At 35.5% G+C, this 26,157-nt stretch overlaps 1 protein-coding gene across 1 annotated transcript; it reads right to left on the bottom strand.

Moving 5' to 3' along the window:
* Positions 1-1,333: 1,333 nt before the first annotated feature.
* LOC121326986 (kinesin-associated protein 3-like) lies at positions 1,334-25,761 on the bottom strand. Its single transcript, XM_041270696.1, has 20 exons — positions 25,626-25,761; positions 24,452-24,583; positions 24,116-24,270; positions 23,866-23,924; positions 23,643-23,784; positions 22,710-22,809; positions 21,708-21,832; positions 20,186-20,284; positions 19,828-20,006; positions 18,150-18,312; positions 12,448-12,548; positions 10,091-10,199; positions 9,796-9,908; positions 9,319-9,484; positions 9,082-9,207; positions 8,075-8,173; positions 7,727-7,812; positions 6,288-6,477; positions 5,866-5,965; positions 1,334-2,428 (listed from the first exon to the last, which is right to left on the bottom strand). The coding sequence occupies exons 1-20, from the start codon at positions 25,655-25,657 to the stop codon at positions 2,320-2,322; spliced, it is 2,385 nt and encodes a 794-aa protein (XP_041126630.1). The 5' UTR covers positions 25,658-25,761; the 3' UTR covers positions 1,334-2,319.
* Between the last annotated feature and the right edge of the window lie 396 nt (positions 25,762-26,157).

The raw sequence follows: 26,157 nt of genomic DNA on the forward strand, positions 1-26,157 counted from the left end.
TCCTCTAATCAGTACTTTCTGTTTTCTACATGTTAACCACTCCTTAATCCATGTACATGTATTTCCTTGAATCCCTACTGCGTTCAGTTTGAGAATTAATCTTTTATGCGGGACTTTGTCAAAAGCTTTCTGGAAATCTAAATAAGCAGGTTAGTTAGACACAATCTCCCTTTTCTAAAACCACATTGACTGTCTCCCAGGATACTGTTACCATATAGGTAATTTTCCATTTTGTATCTAATTAGTTTCCATAAGTTTGCATATAATAGAAGTCAGGTTTATTGTTCTGTAGTTAGCTGGATCAGTTTTGTTTCCCTTTTTTTTTTAAATTAAAACTGGACAGGAACTGGTTGACATGTGGGGCATGTTGTCCGTATCCTCCTTTGTAAAAACTTGTGAAAAGTAATCATTTAATATATTTGCTATTTTTTTTCTTCATCTATGATTTTGTCATTTGTATCTTTGCCATTTAACCTACTCTTTGAATGTTCTCTTGCTGTTGTGATGCTGCGTTTCGGCTGTGCAGATGTTTGATACGATGTGCTTGAATAAAACTTTTGAGTTGAATCCGGCAGTTTGTCTTTCATTTTAATACGATGATGTTTAAAATGTACCGTGATAATGATGCAAGTATAACTGCGATGGCTCTAGAGTTAAAGTAGTCCATAAATGTACATTTTGTGTGTGTGTATATATGTTTTGTACGGCCTTTCTACTGAAGATTACGTGAGATTAAATCAGAAGAACTGGATCATGACTGCTGAAATCTCGTGAGCCACAAGCACGATTCCTGCTCCGGTTTACATGAGTTTTTACAGCTATTTTTATTGTGAGAAAGCGATTGACCCTGCCCTTAAAGCCACACTGCCAAAAGGACATCCTTTTACTGTTTCACTATGTATTTGCGTGACAACGTCACACAGTCATGACCGTAGATTTTAGATTTTCACATGCATGTAAACCCAGCCACTATCAACCCCATGTGTAGGACTTCAAAGTGAAAACTTTGGGATTAATGTACATTATTGGTTGTTTTTTTGTCATTTCTAAATATTGTGTATCAGTTACGGAAGTTTAAGGTGATCTCTTTATTCCTTAAAATAAAGATTTGAAAAAAATCTGTATTACTGTGTATTTTCCACTTAGATGTACTCAATGCTTTAGTTTTCAATAAATGGGCAAACTTACTAATGCTGTATATTTAAATGAAATATAGAGCATTACTAAATTAGTAACATACACTTCTGTTCTTTCTTCAATATTTTATAATGCAAACATAAATGCATGTATGGACCAGATACTATATGTAGTTTTGAATTAAAATCAACAGAAATCAAGGTTGATAAGGTGTCTTATTGCCCAGCAAGCCTTAATATTAACATACATATTAACACATTGAATTGCACAGCCACTTGACCAAAAGGCTGGTGACCCTTCAATAGTCGTATTTCATAAATAAAGTTTTCAGTACAGTATCATACAAACTTCAGGCACAAGGATACAAACATGTTGTTCAGATTGGTTTTGTTCAGAATTTTCAAAATCAGCTTACAAACCATAATAAAAGACAACATAAGAATGGTTAGAACCAGTAAACAAAACAAAACAAATCTCAAAAACAAAACAGCATATGTTTTCTGACAACAAAAATATACAACAAATAAAAGTAGCTGCCAATTTCCAATCTGAAACTGTAGGCTATATGTAGTGCCTTTGGCGCCAAGTTATAAAACTCATAACCAGCTGTGTCACCTCCAAGCCACACCAATAAAAGTGTTCCCATCTAAAAATAATCAGTTTATATCAGAACACATATGCATGTACAGTATATCCTCAGCACAATAAATAAATTAAGACACGCACACAAGACTGCAACATACTTGAAAATTAAGACATCATGCAACGCTGCTCCCAACCTTGGATTACTTGAATTTGGTGGCATTTTCTAGATACAACACTTTTCATTTAACAAGGATTTCAAAATTTGCTGCAGGGACAATCATGATGTTACTGCACATTTGTCATATATGCGTTCAAATCCATGAACATTTCAATGAATACAAATACACTGATGATAATAACAGATGAGAAAAACACACAAATAAAACACAATTTGTCTTCGAATGATCTGCTAAGGTCCAACACGGATAGGAATGCAAGGGAGGTTTGTCATTGCCTAGAAAACTTCCAAATTCTTCCATTTCATTAACATAATAACCCAATCCTCATTCCAAATCAGAAACGGTAAATTCCTTCAAGCCAGGGATGTAGGTGTCTGAGATCAGGCTATTCTGTTCAGTGCTGTGAAAACTGTTCAGTTTATCTGCTCCCAAATCCATAGTAGAATGGCTCATCAGGGCGATAGCCATAGGCTGTGGTGGGGCGCCCAGGAACACCAGCTGACTGAACATTTCCATCCACCCCCATGCTGAGAAAAGAAAAGAAAACTTCAAATTCATGTTGCCACCAATAACAATTTCCCCATTTACAGAAGTGCTGATACTTTTATTTTTATTTTTTATTATTATTATTTAACAGATGCCTTTATCCAAGGCGACCTACAGAGACTAGGATATGTGAACTATGCATCAGCTGCAGAGTCACTTACACTAACGCCTCACCCAAAAGACAGAGCACAAGGAGGTTAAGTGACTTCCTCAAGGTCACACAGTGAGTGAGCCGGGATTTGAACTGGGGAACTCATGGTTACAAGCCTTTTTCTTAAACCACTGGAACACATAGCCTCCTTAAACATTAAAACACTTAATATGGATAATCACAACATCCATAGGTCATCACAATACAACTGCAATGGTTTATGACTGTTGACTTTTCACATTACCACTGAAATAAAATGTACAGTAAAGAGGGCAAAAAATGCCTTACAAAATTACAACAAATAAAAGGAGTTACCAAGTTGCATCTCAAACTGTACATGTAGTGCAGTCAGCAGATAGTTATAAAACATACATGTACAGTGCAGGCCTCTACAGTGTCAGCACAATAAATAAATGGAAGTCAACAATGTAAGGATCATGCGATTCTGCTTTGGAGATGTTTTCTTGTGATTAGCTATTTACTACTGAACCACTAGATGGTGCTAGACCCCCGTGTTTAAAGTATACACTTTTTTTTTCCAGACTTGGCTTTTCTAGCTAGACTGTTAGAAATGTAACTTTGAAGACAGAATTATTACACTTTGTTGTACATATATTTAACTCTGCTACTCTTATTATTATTTTTTTTTTTAAATGTTGGCTTTCAAACTAAAATAAATGTGTTACTGTGCTTCTTGTGTTTGGGTACAACAGAAAGTGGTTCAAATCTTAACATATCTTAAATGATGGCGCCAAGGTTACTTTTGTCCAGGTTTTTTCATCATTATTTTTTATTTTATAAATGTATGTGTGTTACGGTTCATGTGTAAAATGGGTAAATCTAGAGATTAACCAGTAAATGTGTAGATTTACCAGCTTAGTGGTTAATCAATAAAACAACTAAGGAGATGATAGTAAACAATGTCTTATTTGCACTCATGACCACTGTCTGGCAACAATTCACAATACAAAACAATGTTTTGCCGGCAAAATGATGTAGCACACTATGCATGATTCTTACTGAAATGCACACCCTGCATCACTTATGCTATTTTCGAAATGAGTTCAACTTAATACTAAAAGTACACTTAGTAGAGGATGAGTTTTGCTGAAGAGATGTCATTATTACCATGCCTAGTGTTTACCCTATAGTTAATTTCCATTTAAAATAAAACCGAGAAAGGGCTTTTTTAAATTTATTTTTTAATTTTTTTACATAAAGCAAAAGACAAGAAGGATAAAATGGTTAGCAATAAAACCAGAAATCTGTCTCTAATCATGTCTCTATTTAATAATAATAATAATAATAATAATAATAATAATAATAATAATAATAATAAATAATAATAATAAAAGAAGGGATGTAGTGAAGTTTGAAAAGATTAATCGAAAAATAAAAAATAAAAAAAAGGCTGAAGTTTAGAAAAATAAATTAGTTAAGTTATTTAAATAACAGATCTTACAGAAATCTCTTTTTTCTTTTTTTAAGCTCCCTGACATTACTTTATTTCTGAATTCACCTAAAATGCTTTAGCATTATAACTACCACCCCCTTAGTTAATTTATACATCGACCGCTGAGCTGGCAAATCTGCACATACTGGTTATTTATTATAGACTGACTGTTAAGCTGGTTAATCTATAGATTTACTGATTTTACACATGAACCGTAAGATATGCACCACGACAACCAGCTTGAATTCAACAGGGATCCAGGACACAAAATAGACAAAAGCACATTTCCATCATCCATTTTCATTATATCCTGCAAGTGTGGGCTTATTTTTTGGGGCACAGAAGAGCGGATATCTTGGTAACACTATCCACAAATCTTCAGTTAGAGCCAAACAACTATAAAATATGAGAGCTTTGCTGTACCCTACACAGTTACATCATTATTTGTTTTAAACTGAAAACACTTCCAGCAATAAGTTATATCAAATATGCAGTTCTCTGGGCAAAAATATTTATTTTTCCTTTTGACCTGCCAGCGCTGTCAAACCAAATTTTGTTTTCAACTTAAGGCTATTGTATTTAAAACCCTCTGGATTACACATGTTGCTTGTGTGATCTATAACCCCCTCAAATATGACAGCTGAACTTTTCAATTGGCTTGCGTCTCCCTGGGAATTGGACAACCAAAATGAAACCACACCATTCTAATAAGAACCCAGGCTATCCAAACGAGGGTGAAAAAAAGATGAAATTATCATGCAAAAAAACTCCAAAACTTTCACTCCCATGAACTTCACTATATAAAAAAACTGATCTAATTAAGTGGCAAGCAATTTACTATGTTGTCATTATTAGAAACCTATGATGGCCTTAAATCTACAGCACATACTGTAATGCTTTTATTACAGATTTTAAGGATGAGTGCTGAAGGGGTAAAAAAAAAAAAAAAGAAATACATTATTTATAAACTTCATAAAACATACAGGTTTCTCCAGCAATTTTGCAAGTTATATATCACACTCTGCAAATCAGTTTAATATCAACGGAGACTGAAAGGCAACAAAACAAAGAGCTCCAGTGTTGAACTGAAGCTTAAGCAGCCCAGTGGAGTTGGGGTGACAGCTCATAAACCGTGAAGGAACTTTTAACTAGACTTTGTTTTACTGTGCTTAAGTGAGTTTTTGAACAGGAAACAGTCGGTGGTTTTACTTGTTCTTTGGCCTGGGTCTTTGATCTCCATGTCCTGTCACTTCTCAGATTACATACACCACATATTTATTGTTCTAAATCAACAGCAGGTTTTTTGTTTAAACTGATTGCACCACGTTTTTTTTTTTTTTTAACAAACCAATGCAAACTTTCTGACATTGCAACTTAAGCCACAATGTAAAATGTGAGTGCACTTTCAAAGCTGACACAATGTAAAATGCCTAAAGCTTACAGACATCTCTTTATAATCTTAAAATTTTATTTCAAGGAGTAACTGGAAACTTAAGCATTTGCCATGAAACCTGAGACATTGCAGACCCCTTCTCTGAAGCATTACTGAACTTAAAACAATAAAATATAGACCATTGTCTCAAAATAGCTACATTGTACAAACTGCTGCCAATAGTTACCTTAAATTGACATGATATGAAGGAAAGCCCTCAGATTAATCCAACCTAAACCATGTGTTTGTAATTACGATACCAAGTGAATGGTAATCAAAAAAACCAAAAATTCCATTCTAAAAAGTTTCCTAAAACACCATGTAGAGCACCAGTTACTGGCTAGACTGTGCAGTGGTTTATATACCTTACATGTAACATTACCTGCCAGTGAAGAGATGATGTCCAACCATGTCTCCATTCTGTACGTGGAAGTCATTAAAGAAATCAGGGCTTATTGCTCCATCAGAAGGAATCATTCCATCTAAAAATGTATAAAGGCGACAAAAGTTAAATGTAGTTAATTAGTATTTTGTTCAAATACACAGTATTAAAAGACATGAATAGTGTCGGAAATTTTTTTTATGAACTGTACATTTTGATCAATAACATAAACGCAACCTGTGCAGTTATGAAGTGGCTTGTATAAACCTAGAAGAGAGTCACTACAATGTGTCTGTTATTTCAGGGTAACATTTTTTTGCCAGGTTGAAGTAGGTGGGGTGAGCAAGCACTGTACTATAAAAACTATTTAACAAAGATAACCAAACTGAGATACTGTACAACACATACTTCTTAGCCCTTACCTGCACTGTAGAAAAGGTCAGGTCTCTCTAGTATGTCTCCCTCATGGATATACGGCTCGATGCCATCATCTCCATACATGTAGGGCTCACCCTCATCCATTTGCCGGTTCTCTACCATCTCCAGCCACTGGGAGTTGTGCCAGCGGAACTTCTCACTCTGGATCTTCTTTGCCCACTCCTCATCATATTCCTAAAGCAGGAACCACAATACAAGCTCCTGAAATTTGATTTGAAGCCAAGACATTTGGGCCCTAGCATTTTGCTGAAACACAATGCCACCGACAACAGCTAATCAGTTGCAAGATCTGTAGCTGACACAAGAAAAAAGCAGTGGTTTGGTTGCTTCAAAGTGAGAATGTTTGCTTTCAGACTTCTGGTCAACATTGAGAGCTAGGGAGAGATCAACAGGCTGTCAGAGCCAAGCCCTTCTCAATGGGTAATCACTGCAGTCAGGGAAATCAGTAGTGGACCTTCAGGACTGACACAGGGCACTGCTGTGCTTCGGATGCAACACAACTGGTAATAAAAATATGAATTAATCAGATTTGCTATGTCGTGCTTGGCTGGGAAAATAAGTGTTGTTTTCTTTTCTGTCCGGCAAATTGCAGTGAAAGCTTTTCTTTCAGTTGCCCTGTGTTGCGAATGTTGTGCAGCAGATTAATCACCGTGACAGAGAGCAGGGCCCAACAGCAATGACAGAAACTGAAAGCTATGGCTGAAATAACTGTATTGTCAAGTGGCTTGGTTCCATTGAATGGGTAATGTTTTTATCACTATATAGGAGAATTAAAAACAAATAAATAACAGTATTTTGTTTCAGTGCCTTAACTTGTTAAGTATTCAATATCAGTTACTATGGAACAGATTTTAATAAATAGGTTTAAAATTGTGGCATTATGTTCCATGGTTTTCTTTAAAAACACAACATGTTTAAAGTAAAAAGGAAAGCTGGGAAAGTTCTTAAACAATGTGATCCTTTCAAAGTGGGGTTCTTTTCAAGTCGTATTATATGGATCTTTATTATAGCAGTTTACTTACAAACCACAAAAAGTTCCCTGCAACAAGCAAACAAATGTCAGTGTCTGCCTATGCCCAAGTGCCCTTTCCAGTTTTGCTGGTTTTAATCATGCAAAGCTTTGCTCAGTTCTACTACAGCTGATAAACACAGGCTCCCCCATCACATAAGTGGTTACAACATAATCACATTTCTAATACATTCAATTAAAAAACGTCTCCAAATAAAGCCGGGCGTTCACATATCTTGGAAGCAATTAATTTTTGTCAGCTTTCCTTTTATGTCTCCTTCGATTACAAACTTCATGAGAAGAATAGCTCCGCCCCATTGGCTTCGAAATACCCATTTCTAAAGAACTTTTGGAACTCGTAATACTCAAAGGCTTTTCTACTTCTAAGAAAATACTTTGAAGTTCCTTCCTTACCGCAATGATGTCCAGTGTGTTATCACAGACTTTTCTGATCTCTGCATTCTTGTCATGCATCAAGTCAATGAGATAGGCTGGAGCTTCTGAGGCATGAGTTAAAGAAGTAAACAAGCCACAGTTGGATATATAGGATATCCGTTACAAGTGCTGCAATCTATCATGTTACAATATTCCAATGTTTCAGCCATGTTATACTTTTTTTTTGCACACACTGTAATTCAATTCAGTAGTTTGTGGCTGGACTTGAGCAGGTTCCAATCCAGACCTCTCTCTGTGCTTTTTGAAAACAATTGGTGCATGGGCTCCTGAGGAAAGATTCACACATAGCTGTATTTTAAAGGATACGGGTATCTTTGATGATGACATCTCGGGTAGCTTGATGAAAAACCATCTGGTAGAAAACGTAGACAATCTGGCAAACAAATTCATCATCCTCCTGCTGGGCTACAAAAACAAAAAAAGCAACATGGTTTTCTAGTTTGTGACATAACTTGTCCTATTATGCAATGAAGTGTTAAAAATGCACCAAATTAAGTTATAGATGTTAATATATAAACAGATATAAGGCTGATATTTCATTTAATATTACATTTTAGCAGGATGATAATTGAAATATGTTTGACAGCGAGGGAAAGGTATCAGAAAGTGGTTCTCTTTGGACAATTTTGTGGATTAGGATTCTTCACCTGTGACCCTGTGATGGTCCATGAACATTCCTGGAACTGTTAGAAAATAAGCTGCAGTGACAGCTGCTTTATATCAGATAATGCTTAAACATTAATTTGCTTTCTATTATGTTAAATAACTGTGCTACTAGCCATTACATTAGCTGAAAGGTCACACGGACTGACACTGCAAATCTGATCCATATTTGTACCCTGCTGTTCTTCTGTAGTAGTAACCCGTGAAAAACACACGCCAAGAAAACTCTTGTAAAATTTCAGAAAGGGTATTACCGCGCCCTGACAAGCAAGTTATGTATGCAATTATTTTTAAAAAGCAACCTACAGCAAAATGAACAATAATAAAAAAAAATATCTAGGGGACTTATGCAGGTTATAAAAAATTGCATCTGTAATTCTTATTGTTCTTTTTTTTCATTCTAAAATACGTGAAAATTGCTTTGAACCCCCTTTAAAGTCACTCCTGTGAATATCTTTACTAAGGTATTTAAAGACCTTTTACTGTTTATCTCTGCTTGTCCTGGCTGAAGAAAAACTACACTTCCTTGCTCCCCCCCCCCCCTCCCGATTGGTCGTCAAGGAATCAATAAAACCAAATTATGGATTTAAAGTTACTACATTTAATATTCACTAGAGGTACTACAAAGAGGCTGATCTCTTTACAATTACCATTCAGTAGTTCAATGAGTGATGGAATAATTCCAGACTTGGCTAACATGGCAGCACAGGAGTCATCCATCGACACCGTCCCCAGCATTATCACCACCTCCAACATCAGGTCATCCTCTGCAGAACCTGATTGGTTCAAAACACAAGCTCACAGTTCAAATAAGTAGAACCTTATGCCAGAAAGTCCACACCTCGTCACGAAGCTTGTTTTTGTTGTTTTTCAGAATGGTGTTGTACCTGGTTTGAGTCTGTCCTTCAGGTAGGGAACCAGGTTGTACTCCTTCAGTACAAGTTCCCAGTCCAGGTCTGGGATTGTCAGGTTGGCCAGGGTCCCCAAGCACTCGATCACAAATTCCTCCTCCTCATCATGACCAATCTGGGCTGCCAGATCTCCCACATAGTCCTGAAAGGAGAGAAGTTTCAAAAGGCAATCTGTCACAAACTGGGTTTACATGTTTGTTTTATTAATTTAGACATCATATATTAAACCAACCTTACTGATGAAGGAATAATCAGAAATGTTTGTCTACTTGACTTTCTTTTAAGTTTTAACATTTTATTATTAAATCAAGCAGATCCGTGACTTCTGATCTGCCTGGGACATTCTTGTCTCTCGCTGAAAAATGTCCCAGGAGGTGACGCTGTAAAGCAGAAGTGTGTTTTATGGTGGTCGATGATGGAAAACAGCCTCCGCTCTTAAAATAAGATACTTACAATAAATACGTTTTTAGTAGGGCCATCGTGCTGAGAAATATTTCTAATCATTTTCATCAAAAGTGGATCCTTAAACTTCAATGCTCGTTTCATCAGCATCTTCAACCCGTTACCTAGAGAAGAGGAGAATGGATTTATTGAGATTCATCCTCTGCAATATGCACGGACACTTAATGTCTGTGCATTAGCTTTTAACAAAAATAATTATAAATAATCTACTTTTAATTAAGTAAGGAGAATATAATACATATCAGAATATAATAGAAGTGATTACGTTGTAATAGTCTGTGGTTACCTTCACTGATTAATTGTGCATTCCTCTTGTTAGCAGCCAGGTTAATGCAAAATGAAATGAGTTCCAGGTCCATTCGCTCCTCTGAACATTCAAATAACATCTTCATCAACTGTCAAGAAAACAAAAAGTTTAGTTTTTGTACATATTTACTGAGATGAAGATGTAAAGAGCCATGACTCAGTAAGGTCTCCTCTTTACCAATATTGGCAGCACAACAGAGGCAAACCCAGAGTAAAGAGCTAAATGACAGCACATTGACTTGATAATGAGCTAACTGTGGTTCATTGACAAATAGAACAGTTTTAGTGTCAAAAACAAAAAAACAATACGGGTGAGAGTAAGTAAATCTGACAGCAATTTATACAGCTTTCTTATTCAATTAGGTTGAGAATCAGGCACACAGAAAAAGTCATTTTCTCAGTTAACTTTCAGGAAAAAAGTTTATTTATCCGTGCTATATTTTCAATTTTACAGCACTGGGGTCAATTTTACTGATGTAACCAGTGGCGGGCCTGCTGGTGTTTTCCCTTAGGGATTACTTATTGACCCACTTAATATTACAACAAAACAAAATAAGACATACATTTTAGGGTATCAAGATTTGCCACTGTACAGATTATTAAAATAGACCTTCTAGTAAAACTTATTAAACCACATACTGATTTTTTGTTTAAAAGCTGCTACTAATTTGTACAGTCTACTTGAGGTCTGTGATTTGAAACTGGATCCTGTAGTCAATTTATGTCAAGTCAGTATTTGTCAATAGCAGAAGATCTATTGGAATGGTAAACTCTAGCAGTTAGCCATGGTAAAATTTAAAGCAATCAGGAAATCAAGTAGGAAATATAAAAACGGTTTGGCTCCAAATAACAGCTGTTGTCATTGTTTGCCGATTTAACATTAAACAGGAAGGCATTAAAGGGCTGAACAGCAGTGAAGAGACAGCAGTGTGCAATCATACAAGTCCCATATTGAGTATCAGATACCACAGTCCCAGGACTGAAATCACTGCGTCTAGACTCTCTGGCACCTGACTTTACTTTATTTCCCAGCGACCAGAGGCCAACCTCCTCCACTCCCTCCCTGCGCACACCTCTCTACCACTTTTAACAGCTTTGAATGATTACAGCAGGACCTTTCTGTTGTTGAGGAATTTGTCCCCCTGACCAGCTATTCCCCAGCTCTGCTGTTTGATCTACTGCCCTGCTCCACAAGCTCCTGCAGATAAGTGGACACGAGCAAAAGGTGCTGTTAGGGAGAAGAGTTTAGCAGCATTCTTTCAAAGTTGAGGACTGCAGATCAAAGACATACCTGCACCAAAAAAAGCTCTAGAAATATATGGAGAGCCATGAAGAGCCAACTTGCTGTTTTGTAGTCAAGCTGGACTTAAACACCGGTATGACATCACTTTTGAACCATGCACTTTCATTGGCTGGGTTAATAACTATAAAAAAATTTTATTGGCATCTGGATGGCATTTTCACCTAATTAAACAAAACAAGCATTTTAAAGATCCAAACAATGAACAATGTTGTTTCTTTGAAATGGCTACCAGACAAATACTCTTAACCTTTCAACCCTAGAATCCTAATTGGTGCAAATCACAGGCATTCAGCGGCATTTCAAATATCATTAGCTGTTGTGGCAGCAAGGAAAATGTTTAAAAGGGGTTAAAAAAGAGAGTTGATCAATGTTTAACAAGGTTCGCTGCGTACTGTCACATTGTTGTAGTCCACACGTTTGTAGCATGTCTTTCTTTTTGTTGAAATTCTGCACATTTAAGGGTTTGTTGCCAAAGATTCTAGTGTGGGTCTAATGTGATGTCCACAATCCAGAACTCCAGACATTAATATACAACTTGTTAGCTATAGAGGGTGAAGAATGACCCCCTATCGATAATGAATTACAGTTAAAATACACTCACAATGTGCAAAGAGAACTACTTGGTCACTGGGTCATTTCCTGACCTGAAAGTGATTGGGGTATTTAAGCATTAATATGATTTAGAAAGTGTGTCACAATCAGTCAAGAACGAGCGCTCTAGCTTAATTATAACCAGTTATTCAAGGCTGGTAACAGGTGACAGTTTGTAGCCAAAACTTTTTATCTTGGAAAGTGGTGTGTTTTGTTTTCTCCAAGCACCTACTCAGTACACTGATTTGTATGCAAATCCTACTGAATGATCCCTACACTGGTGTGATCTGATCCATCTGATTCTATCAGTGTATGCCACCGAGAACAAAAGATGGTGAATAAAAAAAAAAAAAAACATTACTGTGTCTAAAACACTGAAAGAACTGGACGAATGAATATACTGTATATAACAATGTTTTGAAACTGCTATTAAATCCTCTTACCTGTGGAATGCAGTCTGTGTATGCAAACATGGATTTAAATTTATCATCCATACTGATGTGATAGAGAATACACATCGATATCTGCTTGTGGCTTTCATTTTCTGTTGGAGAAAACAATAGAAAAACAGTTTTTAAAAAACAAAAATTTCACTCTTACTATTAAGAACACTGAACTATTAACCATTCTATTTTTAAATGGGGCTTGATTTAAAATTGTTCTATTAATTATATATATATCTATAGTATATATATATATATATATATATATATATATATATATATATATACACATACACACACACACACACACACACACACACATATATATATACATACATACATACATACATACATACATACACACACAATAATGGATGATTTCATAACAAATTCGTTCCGCATTATATGACCATTCAAATTTCAATGGATATTAATGATTTAATAGAAAGCCTTAACAGACAGCAAACTATAGACCATCTATTCGCAGCAGTTTAAATAAAAACTGTATACTACAGCTGTTGCACACACTGATAAATAGGCAAGTATTTTCTTGACAATGGCTTTTGGATCATAAAAGGGAAAGTAAAAAGACCTAAACCGTAAAATACATTAGATCATAATATAGATATAGACCGAGAACACTACACACAAACAGACACAGTTTTTTTTACAACAGGAGGCATCATCGGCTAAAAATGTTTGTTCAGCCCCCTACTTCAAATAATCACAAACATGCTTTTTAAAAGAGCAGTTTAATAACATTTGACTGAAAAGGATAGTTCAGTCTTAAAACTGAATAAATCAAATGAATATGGACACTCAATTGAACAACACATTTAAATGGCAGTTCTATCACATTTGATAAATGATTTTGGTCAAAGGACTGCAGCAAACAGAGTAAAATAAACCAAAACCTGAAAAACTAAAATTCTAATAAATCTGAACATTAATTACAGTTTCCCTAGGGACTTAAAAATCAGGCCCACATACTGACCTATTACTTAACAATTCATTTTGAAAGGGGTCTGTACTAAAAATGATTAAGACGCTCCAGGCTGTGTTATCACACAGTCTACTGAAACCATATGTTGCTAGAAGGACCTCAGGAAAAAAGGCTTCTTCGTTTAATTGGGAAAACAGGAGGAAGCATACATTTTACTGCCATTAATAACTTCAAGCAATCCTGACCAGTCTTTACCGCACCCTGACGGCAGGGACATGTGCTTCTCATTAGAAAGATTGCCACATCTGACCCTTATTATTACCTCACTTCATCGGTAGGAAAATGGAAGACTCTTTATGAGTTGAAAAGGGGCTTATTAAAGTTTCAAAATACTACCGTGGCCAGAAACGGCTCCTTTATAAAAAAATAAAATAAAATAATAAATAAGCTGTTAAATATTCATTATAAATCATCACTTGGCAACAATTGACCTTTCTAGATTTAATGGACTACCAACTACAAAAATTTAAAAGGTTACATGTTATCAAGAGATGTTTAACATTGGGATCTATAGCATAGTTACTATAATGTATATGCATTTTGTAGGCTGGAAAAAAAAACAAAAAAAACATCAACAACAACAACAACGTGGCAACTGTAAAATACAGGCAGGAGATCACATGACATTTTGAAATGAAATGCTTCCTTAATTATATAAAAGGATATAAAACATGAATGCGTGATATGGAATGTAGAATATGCAATTATATAAATTAGATACTTTCTGATGATAAAATATTGAATAACTCAACCCCAATAATATAATTTGCTGGAGGGTGATAAACCTGATCCTTTCATCTTACCTGGGAAGTAGGAAATGCAAGATTCTGGCATGTGATGTTGATAAATGATATCACTTCTCAAGAAGGGTTAACCAAATAGTTTTTGTAATACAACTGGGATGTAGACCAGTTGTATTAAGTCTCTGTGGCTTAGACTGAAAAGTTTGAATGGCAGTTACATGAAGGCTGGGTTATAAACCAATTACTGCTACTGCAGACTGTAAGATGAACAGAAATGTACTGTAATAATAAGAACACTCAAATGTATACAGAACAGTATAGCTTTAGAGCATGACATAGCAAGTGTGTTAATCACATGATAAAGTGCCACTCTGCTATAACTAGAGCAAAACCTAATGAGATTGAGTATTACTAATTGTGTAATCGAATCATTGATACATTTACAGTACATTATATTGATAGCAAATACATAACCATTTCCTTTTGAACTCTGTTAACTAAAATCAAAATGAATAAATACAATAGATTTTTAGCATCCTGGAATAACTGAGCATTTAGTTTAATCTTTATCCCTAATGATTTTAAGCCCATTATGCATACATTTAAGAAGCTTTATTTTGCTCTTCCAGCAATTCAAAAGCCCTGGCCTACAGTCACACTCATGCTTTATTTTAATGACTGTAACCGTATCTGCTGTTGCGAGAACAACCTTTTCAAACACACTTCAGTATGCATGGTGGTGAGCCCTAGTGGTGAAGGGTTTTGAATACCCTTTTGTAATTCAGTTCTCTCTCTCTTAACCAAGAAATAACTACATAAAGTTAGCAATTACAAAATTACTAATAGTATGCACATAAGTGTTTGACTTACAAGTAGTGGACAAAAAAAAAGGAAACACCAATGTAAAGTCACTTAATAGGGTGTTGGGCCACCACGTGTGGCCAGTATGGCCTGTATGCGCCATGGCATAGAGTCCACCAGCCTCTGGAATTCTGCAGGAGAGATGCGGCACAATTCTTCCACGAGAAAGTCAGTCAACTCACGCCAGGCTGATGGAGGTGGAAAACGCTGCCTCAGGCGTCATTCCAGAATATCCCATAAATGCTTGATTGGGTTCAGATATGGTGACTGAGAAGGCCATGACATATGGATAACATCAGTGTCATGCTCATCAAATCATTGAGTGACCACAAGTGCTCTGTGGATGGAGGCACCCCCCCCCCCAGCAGTTAAGAAATGCTTCAACATGGGGTAAAGATGATCACTTTATACAATTAAGTAGCGATTAGCATTGACCTTGCTTTCTAAGGGAATGAGTGCACCCAAACCATGCCAGGAAAATGCGCCCCACAACATTATGGAACACCAGAACCCTTCACTGTTGGAACCAAGCACTGTAAAGTTCTTTAGGTTGGTGCCACACGTGCACTTGTCCATTTGTTGAGAACATGGTGCAGGATGATTCATCTGACCATATCACATTTCTCCACTGCTCAGTAGTCCATTGTCTGTGCTCTTTGCACCACTGGACTCGCAAACGTGCATTGCCAGGTAGGATAAGTGGCTTGTGCACTGCAACCCGACTATGGTATTCCTCTCTGTGGAGCTCTCGGTGGACCGTTTTTTATGAAACTGGCTGCTTGCGCCCCAGGTTGAAATTTGCAGTCAATTGATCTGCAGTTGTTCATCTTGCACTTCGAATTAATGCACGGATATCACGATCCTGGAATACGTGCTTCCATCCACTGTTGCCCTTTGCTGATTATGTCTTTCCCTCGAAGTTCCATGGCGACATCACCTTAGACATCTTTACTCGTGAAACATCAGCAACTTGAGCTGCCTTGGTCACTGAAGCTCCTGCCAAAGGCGCCCAAACAATCACCACTCTTTCAAAGTCATGCAGCCATGCAAGCCATAATTATAGGCAAACAGGCCTGTCCAGCAGTTTTATACATGACCCTAAGCATGTTGGGATGCTATTTCCTTAATTAACGCATGAGCCACACCTGGGTGGAAGCCCTTGCTTTCAATATACTTGGTGTCCCTCATTTACCCAGGTGTTTCCATTTTTTGTGCACTACCTGTATGTAAATAGAATTGGTAAAATTAGACTGATGTAAAAAAAAAAAAAAAAAAAAAAATGGGGTAGTAAAGATGAAAGGGAATACAATTTCACATACTGCATGAGGATATACAGTATTCAGCAATGTGCTAAAGAAAACAACTTATTGTAAGAAAAACTTTTTAGAAATCATCTTTAACAGAATATAATTTGTTAGATAAATATCTGTAACCAAAATGGATTTTATGCTAAGATTTTAAAACTAAAGATATACCAAAAAGCAACTGTTACTGCAATATTATCCAACATATTTATATGATCAGGTTTTTTTTTTTTACACTTAAATGTATTTATTTTGAGTTCAAGAATCTGAAGTGGTTCAGAACGTTTATTTTTACTTTTGGTGACAGTTGGAATGTTGCACTCCAAACATGAAAACAAGGGCAAGACAACAGTAAATAGGCCCAATCAGATGTGTCAACTGTGATATACTCATGGACTATTCAATAGCTCCTCAGTTTAGTATGAGTGACTTTGTCAAACATGTACAACCTTATAATTATGCAATCTCATGAATGTATGTTAATGTAGACAGAGACAGCCAATCTTGCAGCTGAATGTCATTACCAGCTAGTGTGGAACAGATTAGAACTGACAGCACTGAAACTGACAGCTGATCCCAGCCAGTCGAGACACAGCGATTTTCCATTAAGCCTAAAAGGACCACATTTAGCCAGTTTCAAGTTAGATAAAGAAAAATACACCACATTGTAACAGTGCTGAAAAATAATTACAGGTTTTATAATTACGTCTGTTTGGAAAACAATTATACATGATGAATAATAAATGATTTTATTTATTTATTTATTTTTTTACTTTGTCACCTGAAAATAATAACAAACACTTACAAAGAGAGCATACAAGGACTCCATACTAACATTTGTATTCACATTTATATGAACTCAGAACTGTTATTCTACAAAAATATAATGTAAGCCTTGATATGTAAAACCATCCGGTTACTATTTAATTGACAAAATAACTATTGTAATTAATTCAATAATTAGTCTCAATAAATTATCTTTAAATTTAAATGTGTGTGTGTGTGTGTGTATATATATATATATATATATATATATATATATATATATATATATATATATATACACATATATACACACACACATATACATACACATACACACATACATACACACACACGTCTCAAGCTCTTCCCAGTTAGCATCCAAAAGCAAACATCTAAATAAGTGATATACAAATATAGAGTTCACAAGTATCAAGGTACAAACACAGAAGAAACACTTCACATCCTATTCGATTAAAACCTTTCCATTTTGCTTGATGGCTCTAATAGAATAGATTTATAGATCTAACAGTAGTAAGGCTGTTTAAAAGTTCTAAAGTGGTTTAAGATGTTTGTATATAATTATAACAGGCATTTCTCCTGAAAGGCTGGCGAAAGATCTAGCAATGACAAAACATTTGCAGGTTATGATGCACAATCAATGAATTTTTACATTGCCTTTGAGGTATAGTATTTACAGAGACATAGAGCTCTTCTCTGCGTTTTAATACCAAGTTCCTTAATAAAACGCTGCATTGTTCGTTAACCCAGTAAATGTACGATAGCAGCAAAGGGTGAGCATTCACGAATTGTGTAAAGCCATACATCTAAATAAAAAGCAGGTTTTCTTTGTTTTTTTAAGACCTTTTTTGTGATTTTTATGCTAGGGAGAAACATATGCATTTTATTATAGAATAGGTTTATTAAAATAAAATCTTATCTAGATCAAAATGATGTGACCTTAAGCAGAAGGTAGTCTGATGTTCTGGTTAAATCCAAACAGCCATGCACTGGTGTGCTCAACTTTACCTATGAGTGCGGTGAGTTTTGGCAGCAGCCCCACTTGGACCATCTTGTTGCGAAGCCCAGTGTCAAAGGAGAGATTGAGAAGGAGACGCAGGGTGATGTTCAGCAGATCCTCGTGTTCACATGGAACCAGTCTGGCCAGTTTCTCAATAATATCCATTTCCGCCTGTGAATGGAAATAGAAAAAAATAACAAAAATATATTTTTCTTCCCGTTCTTCGCACAACATACAGGACATTCTGGTTCATGTTACCATGGCACACGCAAGAAGTTTCTGACAAGCGCATTTACTAGACGGAACAAGAAACAGGCTCATATGTTTATCATTGCTCTTGACTTTGTGTTTATTGCTTCTGTTTTAATCTACTTCACTGGTACAGTAGAGCTTGGCAGCAATAAGCCTGTGTCAATTCCAGAGATGTCCTGGAAGTCAACAGCCTAGCAGGCATACATTAAAAAAATGTGGATATGATACTCATTCAATGCCTACACTGAGTTACAAAAACAGTAAACACAAACGTTCAACCATTTCAAACTATTAAAACATGGAAGCTTCAGGGGTACACCGATAATTATATAATCCATAGATCAGTTTGGCATTGATGAAAGTTTCAAAAAGCATGTTTACATACAGTGGTGCAATGGAGATTTGTTTGCTTTCCACAAGGTTATTTCCTGGTCTAATAAGGTATAAAAGAAAATCCCTGACATAGGCTTTATTGGAGGGATTGCTAGAGAGAGAACATTTTGGCATAATTAGAGCCTGAGAAGAATTAATAAATCAATGTCAAATAGAATTCCATGCAGTTAGAACTGAGTAAAAACTAGGATGGCTATAATCTGAAGATTCTATATCAAAGCCAAGGGTAATATTATTACTATGTTATCATACTCCATATGTGCCAAAGACTTTTAATGGTGTCAAAAAAAAATAATTCAGTATGTTTCTTATAAACTTAATTTTCTCCATAACTCCAACCATCTGCCCATCTAAATCACTGTCTATGTGACTAATTTTAACACCATAACTTGTTAACACTCTGCTTTGAGGTCACAGTAATGAGAACAATACTAGGAAATTCTGTCCTTAATTTAAAAATATGATGAATTAGTCTTTACTTTCTAATCAATGCCTGTCTGGTTACATTACCATATAAGGCAAAAAGTTTGTCTCCATGACTTCTTACACTAAAACATGTTCCAAGATTGATGATGACTTAATGGAAGGCACACCTTACAGCCAAATCATGAACACATTTTAATCTACATGCATTTTCCAACCCATTTTAACAATGTGTCATTTTTTCAAAAGTTATAATTACAACAAACAGTAGAACAAAAGAGAAAAAAAATAATAAGTCTAGTGCTCCATTTTAAAATGAGAAAGATTACGTAATCCATATTTCCACATAGGTTGTCACTTTTACAGGTTGTGGAATATAATACCCATAGTTTAGGAACAATATACAGTAACTAATTGCATTTAATTACAAAGTCTGAAGAGTTTTTTTTTTTTTTTTTTGGCAGTTTTTATCTAAAACAAAGATACACCAAGTGGAAGTTAAAATATATAAAACAAATGTTCTTAATGATGATTGGTTCCAGGTGGAAAATCAAGATAAAGTATATGTATATGTACATATGTATTCAGGTCTAACAACACAGACTGAAAAACACTTACCATATCATTTTTGTTTTCCATAAAAATGCTGAGTTTCTTAAGGAAGGACACCACAAGGATGAGGAGCTCAAAGTTGTCTCTGTTCAAGGTTTTTACCAGCATATGGACAATATTCTTGTTTCTCATCTTCAGCTCTGTGCGTGTATCTTCAGCCAAGTTCAACAGCAAGTAGAGGGCAACTAAAAAAAAATATATATATGAATAGATATTAGGGTTTTGTGAAGCACAAAGTGGCATTGCCAAAAATAAGACAGTAAAAGAGACATGCAATATTGAAACCCGAGCTAGAAATTCACTGTAAAGCATAAACAATGTGTTTGATCTAGGATGCTGAATGTTTTCAGTAACAGTTTAATACCTCTTAATAACTGTTCCTGTTTGACCACAAGTCCTTGGTACTTCTTGTATGTTTTTTCATAGTCTTTCTTCAAGGTCTGGTTTTCAGGATCATCTTCGAGTAAAAAAAACTGAAGTCAAGGCATTAACCAAGCTCATTCGACAAACACCAGGTTTTTTTTTTTTCCCCTATAAAATTATACATCATCTTGGGATAACTACAATTTTTCCTGATGCACGATTGCTGTGTTTACATATAAAATTTGTTTTATCCAGTCAGGTATAACCAAACTTCACCTATCCATTCTAACTCAAGTGATACTGCCATAGATCTTCTTTTAAACCATTTTATTTGGTTGAACTTTTTTTATTTTTTATTAACCAACAGACACATACCATTGAAACATCGAAAATTAACATTTACACATACTGTAGAATTTTCAAAACAAATTGCACCACTTAGACCCAAGAATAAATCATTTACACGTTTAGTTCTCACTGATGGAAAGAAACGTTAACAGCTAAGTGTCAATCTCCTCGAATCACAAGGTGTCATGTTTGGTTACTTTTACCGAAATCTGCTTGTAAATATTGAACCCTGCATCATCTCTGTTCTCACAGGTACATTTGAAACGTGCAGGATCGGTTGCAGGGTTCTGCGTTTGTAAAACACAGCACTATAAAGTCTTTCATGGAAGGGAGCATTATTCATAGTGAAAAATGAAACAATATACAAAACTACACATGTTCAATTATGATAATAATAATGTGTAAAGGGCAGGGATATAAATAAATAAATAAATAGATAAATAAATAAATAGATAGTTCAAATAAATTGAGGATTATTGCATATTTTTTCCATGCTGAAGAAGTGTACTTAACTCTGATCTGTACCATTTATTAGTTCTGATTTTCGGTTTTAACCAACAAAACACCCCACGATTAAAAAAATAAATGTAATTGATGTCTAGCCAAACGCTGGGAAAACACTAGAAACAGTTACTCAATTCACACCGACTTCACCCCTTTCCCACTCAAAAATAAATAAAAATACCATTCCCAGTGCAGTTGGGCAATGTGCTTCCTTCCTGACTTGTATCTATCATTGATTCAATCTGAACACTTTAAACCCACCCCAACTACTGAGTGGCAGTAACTTATTAAATTTCTATTAGAGACTCCGCTTGCGATATTTAAAACGAGATTATAGGAACGGACACTTGTTCGCGGGATTTAAAACTATATTACAGTTAAATAGGGAGGATTTAAAACAAAACTGCAGATTGTGGTGAAATGTAATAAAAAACCCAGACGAATGTGCCTGTGACCATAAGGATTTCGTTGAGGAAAACAGCAAAGGAAAGCAGTTACAACTTACTGTCGAGTTGCCACACATATTGTGACAGAAAAATTTATAAAAACCGAAAAACAGAAGCCCTAGTTATGATTGTGGCTATAGCTGTATCTGAAATTATCCAAAGGAACACAGTCATCCATAGTGTGACCTGGACTTCACTCAACAGCCCAGCCCTATGAAAGGATATCAGCTTTCTTCTTTTTAAGCAACTCTTCCTGCCACAAGTCGTGCCTCTTCAGCTCGTGGTCAATGACATTCATACACAGAGCACCAATTTTATAGTGAGTGATCAGCCCATGGAATTGTGAAAAGCTGGAGAAATAAATAACATGTCCTAAATAATAATTAATGCATTTTGTAATGCTTACATTTGTCATCCAAAAACTTTCAGCAGTGTGTGGTGAACTTATAATCTAATGCATTTCCCAAGATAAAACTGTTAGATATGTAACATAGCATATTACATTTATAAGTTCATTGACTTAACTTTAACCAGTCAGATTCAATAAGTATTTTACTAATAGGATTTATAAATCCCATATGTTCCAAAAATTAACAGTCAGTGAATATAGTGAAATTAAGGTCTACATTCCTTCCACATTAATAGAATGTTATACTAAAAATAAAACAATTTAGTATTTAACTTTATCTATGTAGATTGTCTGACAACAGATCATTTAAATTACTTTTGAAAGATTTCTCTAGATTCTCTGTCCTGTGTCTAGTCTCTGCATTTATAATTTGAAGATGGACTAAACCTCTAATATAATTTTAATTGTGTTAAAAATGACAACAAAAGCTGCTGGAAGACATTGGTAATTTATACTGTACATCTGACTGTTTCTACCTTACATTTCAGAATAAAAAGCATTGTTAATGCAAGCAAATATTTAGATTTCTATATGGTTATGCATTGTATAGAGATGCATTTTATTGTTACAGCTAAATATCTGCTAAATCGTATACCACTGGAAACCTGTCAATCACAGGACTAGAGAAGAGGTGGTGCAATGTGATCAGGTAACTCCAAGAAATTTGGCAAAGAAAAAAAAAATACAATTTGTAGGAATAACAAAAACACTTAAATTTGGGATTTTAAGTGCAATGTTCTCTCTGGGGGAAACAGAGTTGAGTTGCTTTTCTGTAAACAGCTGCACCTCCTATATTTTAGATTAACTAGCAAGCTTACCTAGAGAAACAAAAGAATACATAGATGATGTTGGTAGCAAGCTCCACACTCTGTTTCCAGTCTTCCCTTAGGACTCTCGCCAGAGCCCCTAGTGCAGTCTCTGAGCAAAAACAAATACAAAAGGATGGGATGTAAACTGGAAACTGCTTTGGAAGAAGCAAGTTCAGTACCAGTAAGTACAAAACATTCACCGTCAAAATGAAAGCACAGTCCAGCATTCCAGGAGGAGCAATGCTTAGTTTAAAGAATTGTGCTGTAGAAAATTGGAGAGGTCTGACTTTCAACAAAGGACATTTTTATCTGGTGTTAAAACTTTATAGTCTGTTGTCAAAGCTGTCAAAATGTCTGCTCTCGTGCACTGATAGTGTAAGGAGTATCGCCCACATTGTCAAATACGTAACACAGCAATAACAATCCATGATGTGTACAGAACAGAAAAAACAGAGTACTTTTTTGTTTGTTTGTTATTTTTGTTTGTTTTTAAATCACTCTTCCTGCAGTGATTTAGAGGACAGATCTCAAACCCCAGTGCACTACAGTGGCCATTCTGAAAAGAGTTCTGAAACAGACTTTAAAGTTATAAGTGTAAAACGTTGTCAGGATGTTAACAATGAAAATAAAAATGACAGGTATGTTATTTAAACGGCTGTAGCAACATATGGGAGCGTATAACTATTTTTTCCTGAATCCTGCTACTCACTCTTTAAATGTAGTCTGTGTTAACACAGTCACTGTATAAAGGAAAGAAAATAGAACAAACATCTAACAGAAGAACTTAGTTTTATAGGCAGGTGGGACAGAATCACAAGAATACAAACAGACTAGCATGCATAGGGTTACACTGCCAATACAGAGTGAAATAAATAAATACCTTTTAATATTTTCTTGTCATCACTATTGATTTAAGACACAAGTACATTTAAAGTGTCTTACCATTTTGCAACAGTTCTTCCAGGTTGTCGGGGTTGCGAGCCAGCTGTAGGATTAGCGCAGAGCCTCTGACTTTATCAGGAATTTCTTCATAGAGCAACTCTATGTAATCGTCCATGTCATTAATGTTGGCCACCTCATCAATCTGAAACAACAAGGCCATAATCAACAGAGAACAACATACGCTTCAGTTGGAAATGTTCGTATCAGCACCATGGCTCCTTACCTCCATCCCCTCGAAAGGAGGCGGGTCCTTTGGTTTGCTCGGCTTCTTCTCTTTCCTTTCTGCAAACGTTAATTTATTTAAATATGAAAATGGCTACTGGTAGTTCAAATGCAGAGGTTATCAAAAAAAAGACAAAAAACGTCTTGATCATCTTTTGCTACCTTGACAAAAAGATGTGTACGCTTACATAAAGCAACAGTGATTGTTACCAAAATACTGATGTGACATCAGCTCTGATCCTCACACCCACCTCTCCCGGTGGGAGTGTCCCTTCGGTTTTGCAGGTAGAACAGCAGCTGCTCCACTTCAGCCAGTTTAGATGGGTGGATCAGCTTACACTCCTCCACTACCTTCCGTGAAAGGGATGCAATGTCAGTGTTGGCATTCAAGCTCTTGAGGCGAATGCTAGAAAAAGAAATAGAATTTAAGGTTTTTAGTTTCTGTTTTGCCACTAATATGCATATGAATATATTTGCTGAAATGGTAAAAACACAGTGCATTGTATATGAATATATAAGTATATCCAGTAATGGTAAATGCACGTGCGACATCTATTTAGTTTATGCTTAGAAATATTTCCCCTTACACTTTCTGACACTCCTTTCGTTCCCCCAGCATGGGGTCCCCCATCTCCCCAAGAATAGTTGCTTCCACTTCATAGTGAACAACAAGGGCCTTTTCAGTTGGGTGGACATCTATGTTCCCTCCCTTCACTTTCCTGGAAAAAAGGTTGCAACAAATGTGTCACATACTTTTCACATTACTTTTTGTTGTCATACCTTGCATTACACTTGAAGGGGTTATATTAATAGAATAACATATTGCAATCTGTATACCATGGCTCAGAGACATCTTTAAAATTATGCAGTGTTTTCCTTTCACTAGTTAACAAACGTGTCATTCAAGACACCTAGTCCTATGCAAAGAGGTACAAAAAGTGACTGACAATCCAAAGAGAATCCAGCAGCTGCATAGGGATGCCCACACCTTGCAGGGAAGAACATCAGAAAATATATTGGTGAAAGTCAGGGATAGGCACATATCGACTGTTATCCTGAATTCCAGTAAATGACCCATCAATGATACCATTGATTTTTGTCTACTTGTTTTTAAATCCCCAAATGATATAGAGTCCAAACAAAAATGAAACGTGTCCTTGCAACATACAATGTATGACATCACTGTGTTCAAACATCACCAGTGCTGTATGAATCATCTCGGTAGCCGCATTAAACTGCATTGTTTTTCTCGATCAGGTGTTCAGGTTAAGCATTCGAATGGGAAGAATATCTGATAATCACGAACATAAAATGAATTCTGTCAATTACTGCACTATTAACTACGTATTAAAAAAGGATACAAAGGCATAGACACACCCTACAAAATCAGTTGAGCAGTATACCGTTAAAACTCATAGTGCTAAACGACTAACAAATAAGCTATTTTATTTCTAAATAAACACAGTCCCCACCCAACCATACAACTTCGATGTGCTCAGAGTACAGACAGTACGTCATGCAATACTACTGTTTGTATTCAGAATAATCAACCAGTCAATGAATGATAATACAATGACAATTGAACGTTTTGAATAACCTGCTATTCCTATACTAAATATGTACTAAACAGGCACAAAAGTGCATATATGACATTGATTAATCGGTTAAACTATTAGCAATGGCCAGTCACAATATTCATTCGCAACAGTCGCTTTGCAAAAATAACAGAAAAAAAATAAATAAATTAACGTAATTGTTTACCTTTTTAGATACCGCGCATCTTCTACCTGCATTGCGAAGCAGATTCCTACCAGAGTATTTGGGATTAAGCTTTTTATTTTATTTTAGCAAAACAATAAAATATATATTATATATATATATATATATATATATATATATATATATATATATATATATATATATATATTATTCTTTTGGTGCTGATTTTAAAATCATCTGTTTTTGTTGCCAAGCAGACACCCAAGTCATCCCAGCATGCACTGCAGACAACTCCAGTACATACAGTCTGAACATAATGGTATTACGTGTCCTTTTCTGTTTGGCGCCATCTAAAGGGGAGGAGAACACATAACTTTCTACAGGCATTTTCTATTCAAGGAAAACAATATTGATTGCTTGTTCCTAGCACTAAACGAAACGGCTACAATAAAAATAAGAATTAAAATAAATAATAATAATAATAATAATAATAATAATAATAATAATAATAATAATAATAATAAAATAATAATAATAATAAACACAAAATGAGACAGACACCTTAAGGTCACTA

This window comes from Polyodon spathula, chromosome 14 (assembly GCF_017654505.1).
Source record: "Polyodon spathula isolate WHYD16114869_AA chromosome 14, ASM1765450v1, whole genome shotgun sequence".
Classification (NCBI taxonomy): Eukaryota; Metazoa; Chordata; class Actinopteri; order Acipenseriformes; family Polyodontidae; genus Polyodon; species Polyodon spathula.

What these genes read in the sequence shown, in the direction of transcription:
- LOC121326986 (XM_041270696.1), bottom strand. Translation starts at nt 25,657, where the DNA reads ATGCAGGTAGAAGATGCGCGGTATCTAAAAAG. An exon ending in GGAAGAACTGTTGCAAAATG is followed by an intron (nt 22,810 to 23,642) that starts GTAAGACACTTT and finishes GTTTTTGCTCAG; the next exon opens with AGACTGCACTAGGGGCTCTG. An exon ending in ACACAGACTGCATTCCACAG is followed by an intron (nt 10,200 to 12,447) that starts GTAAGAGGATTT and finishes TTTTCTTGACAG; the next exon opens with TTGATGAAGATGTTATTTGA.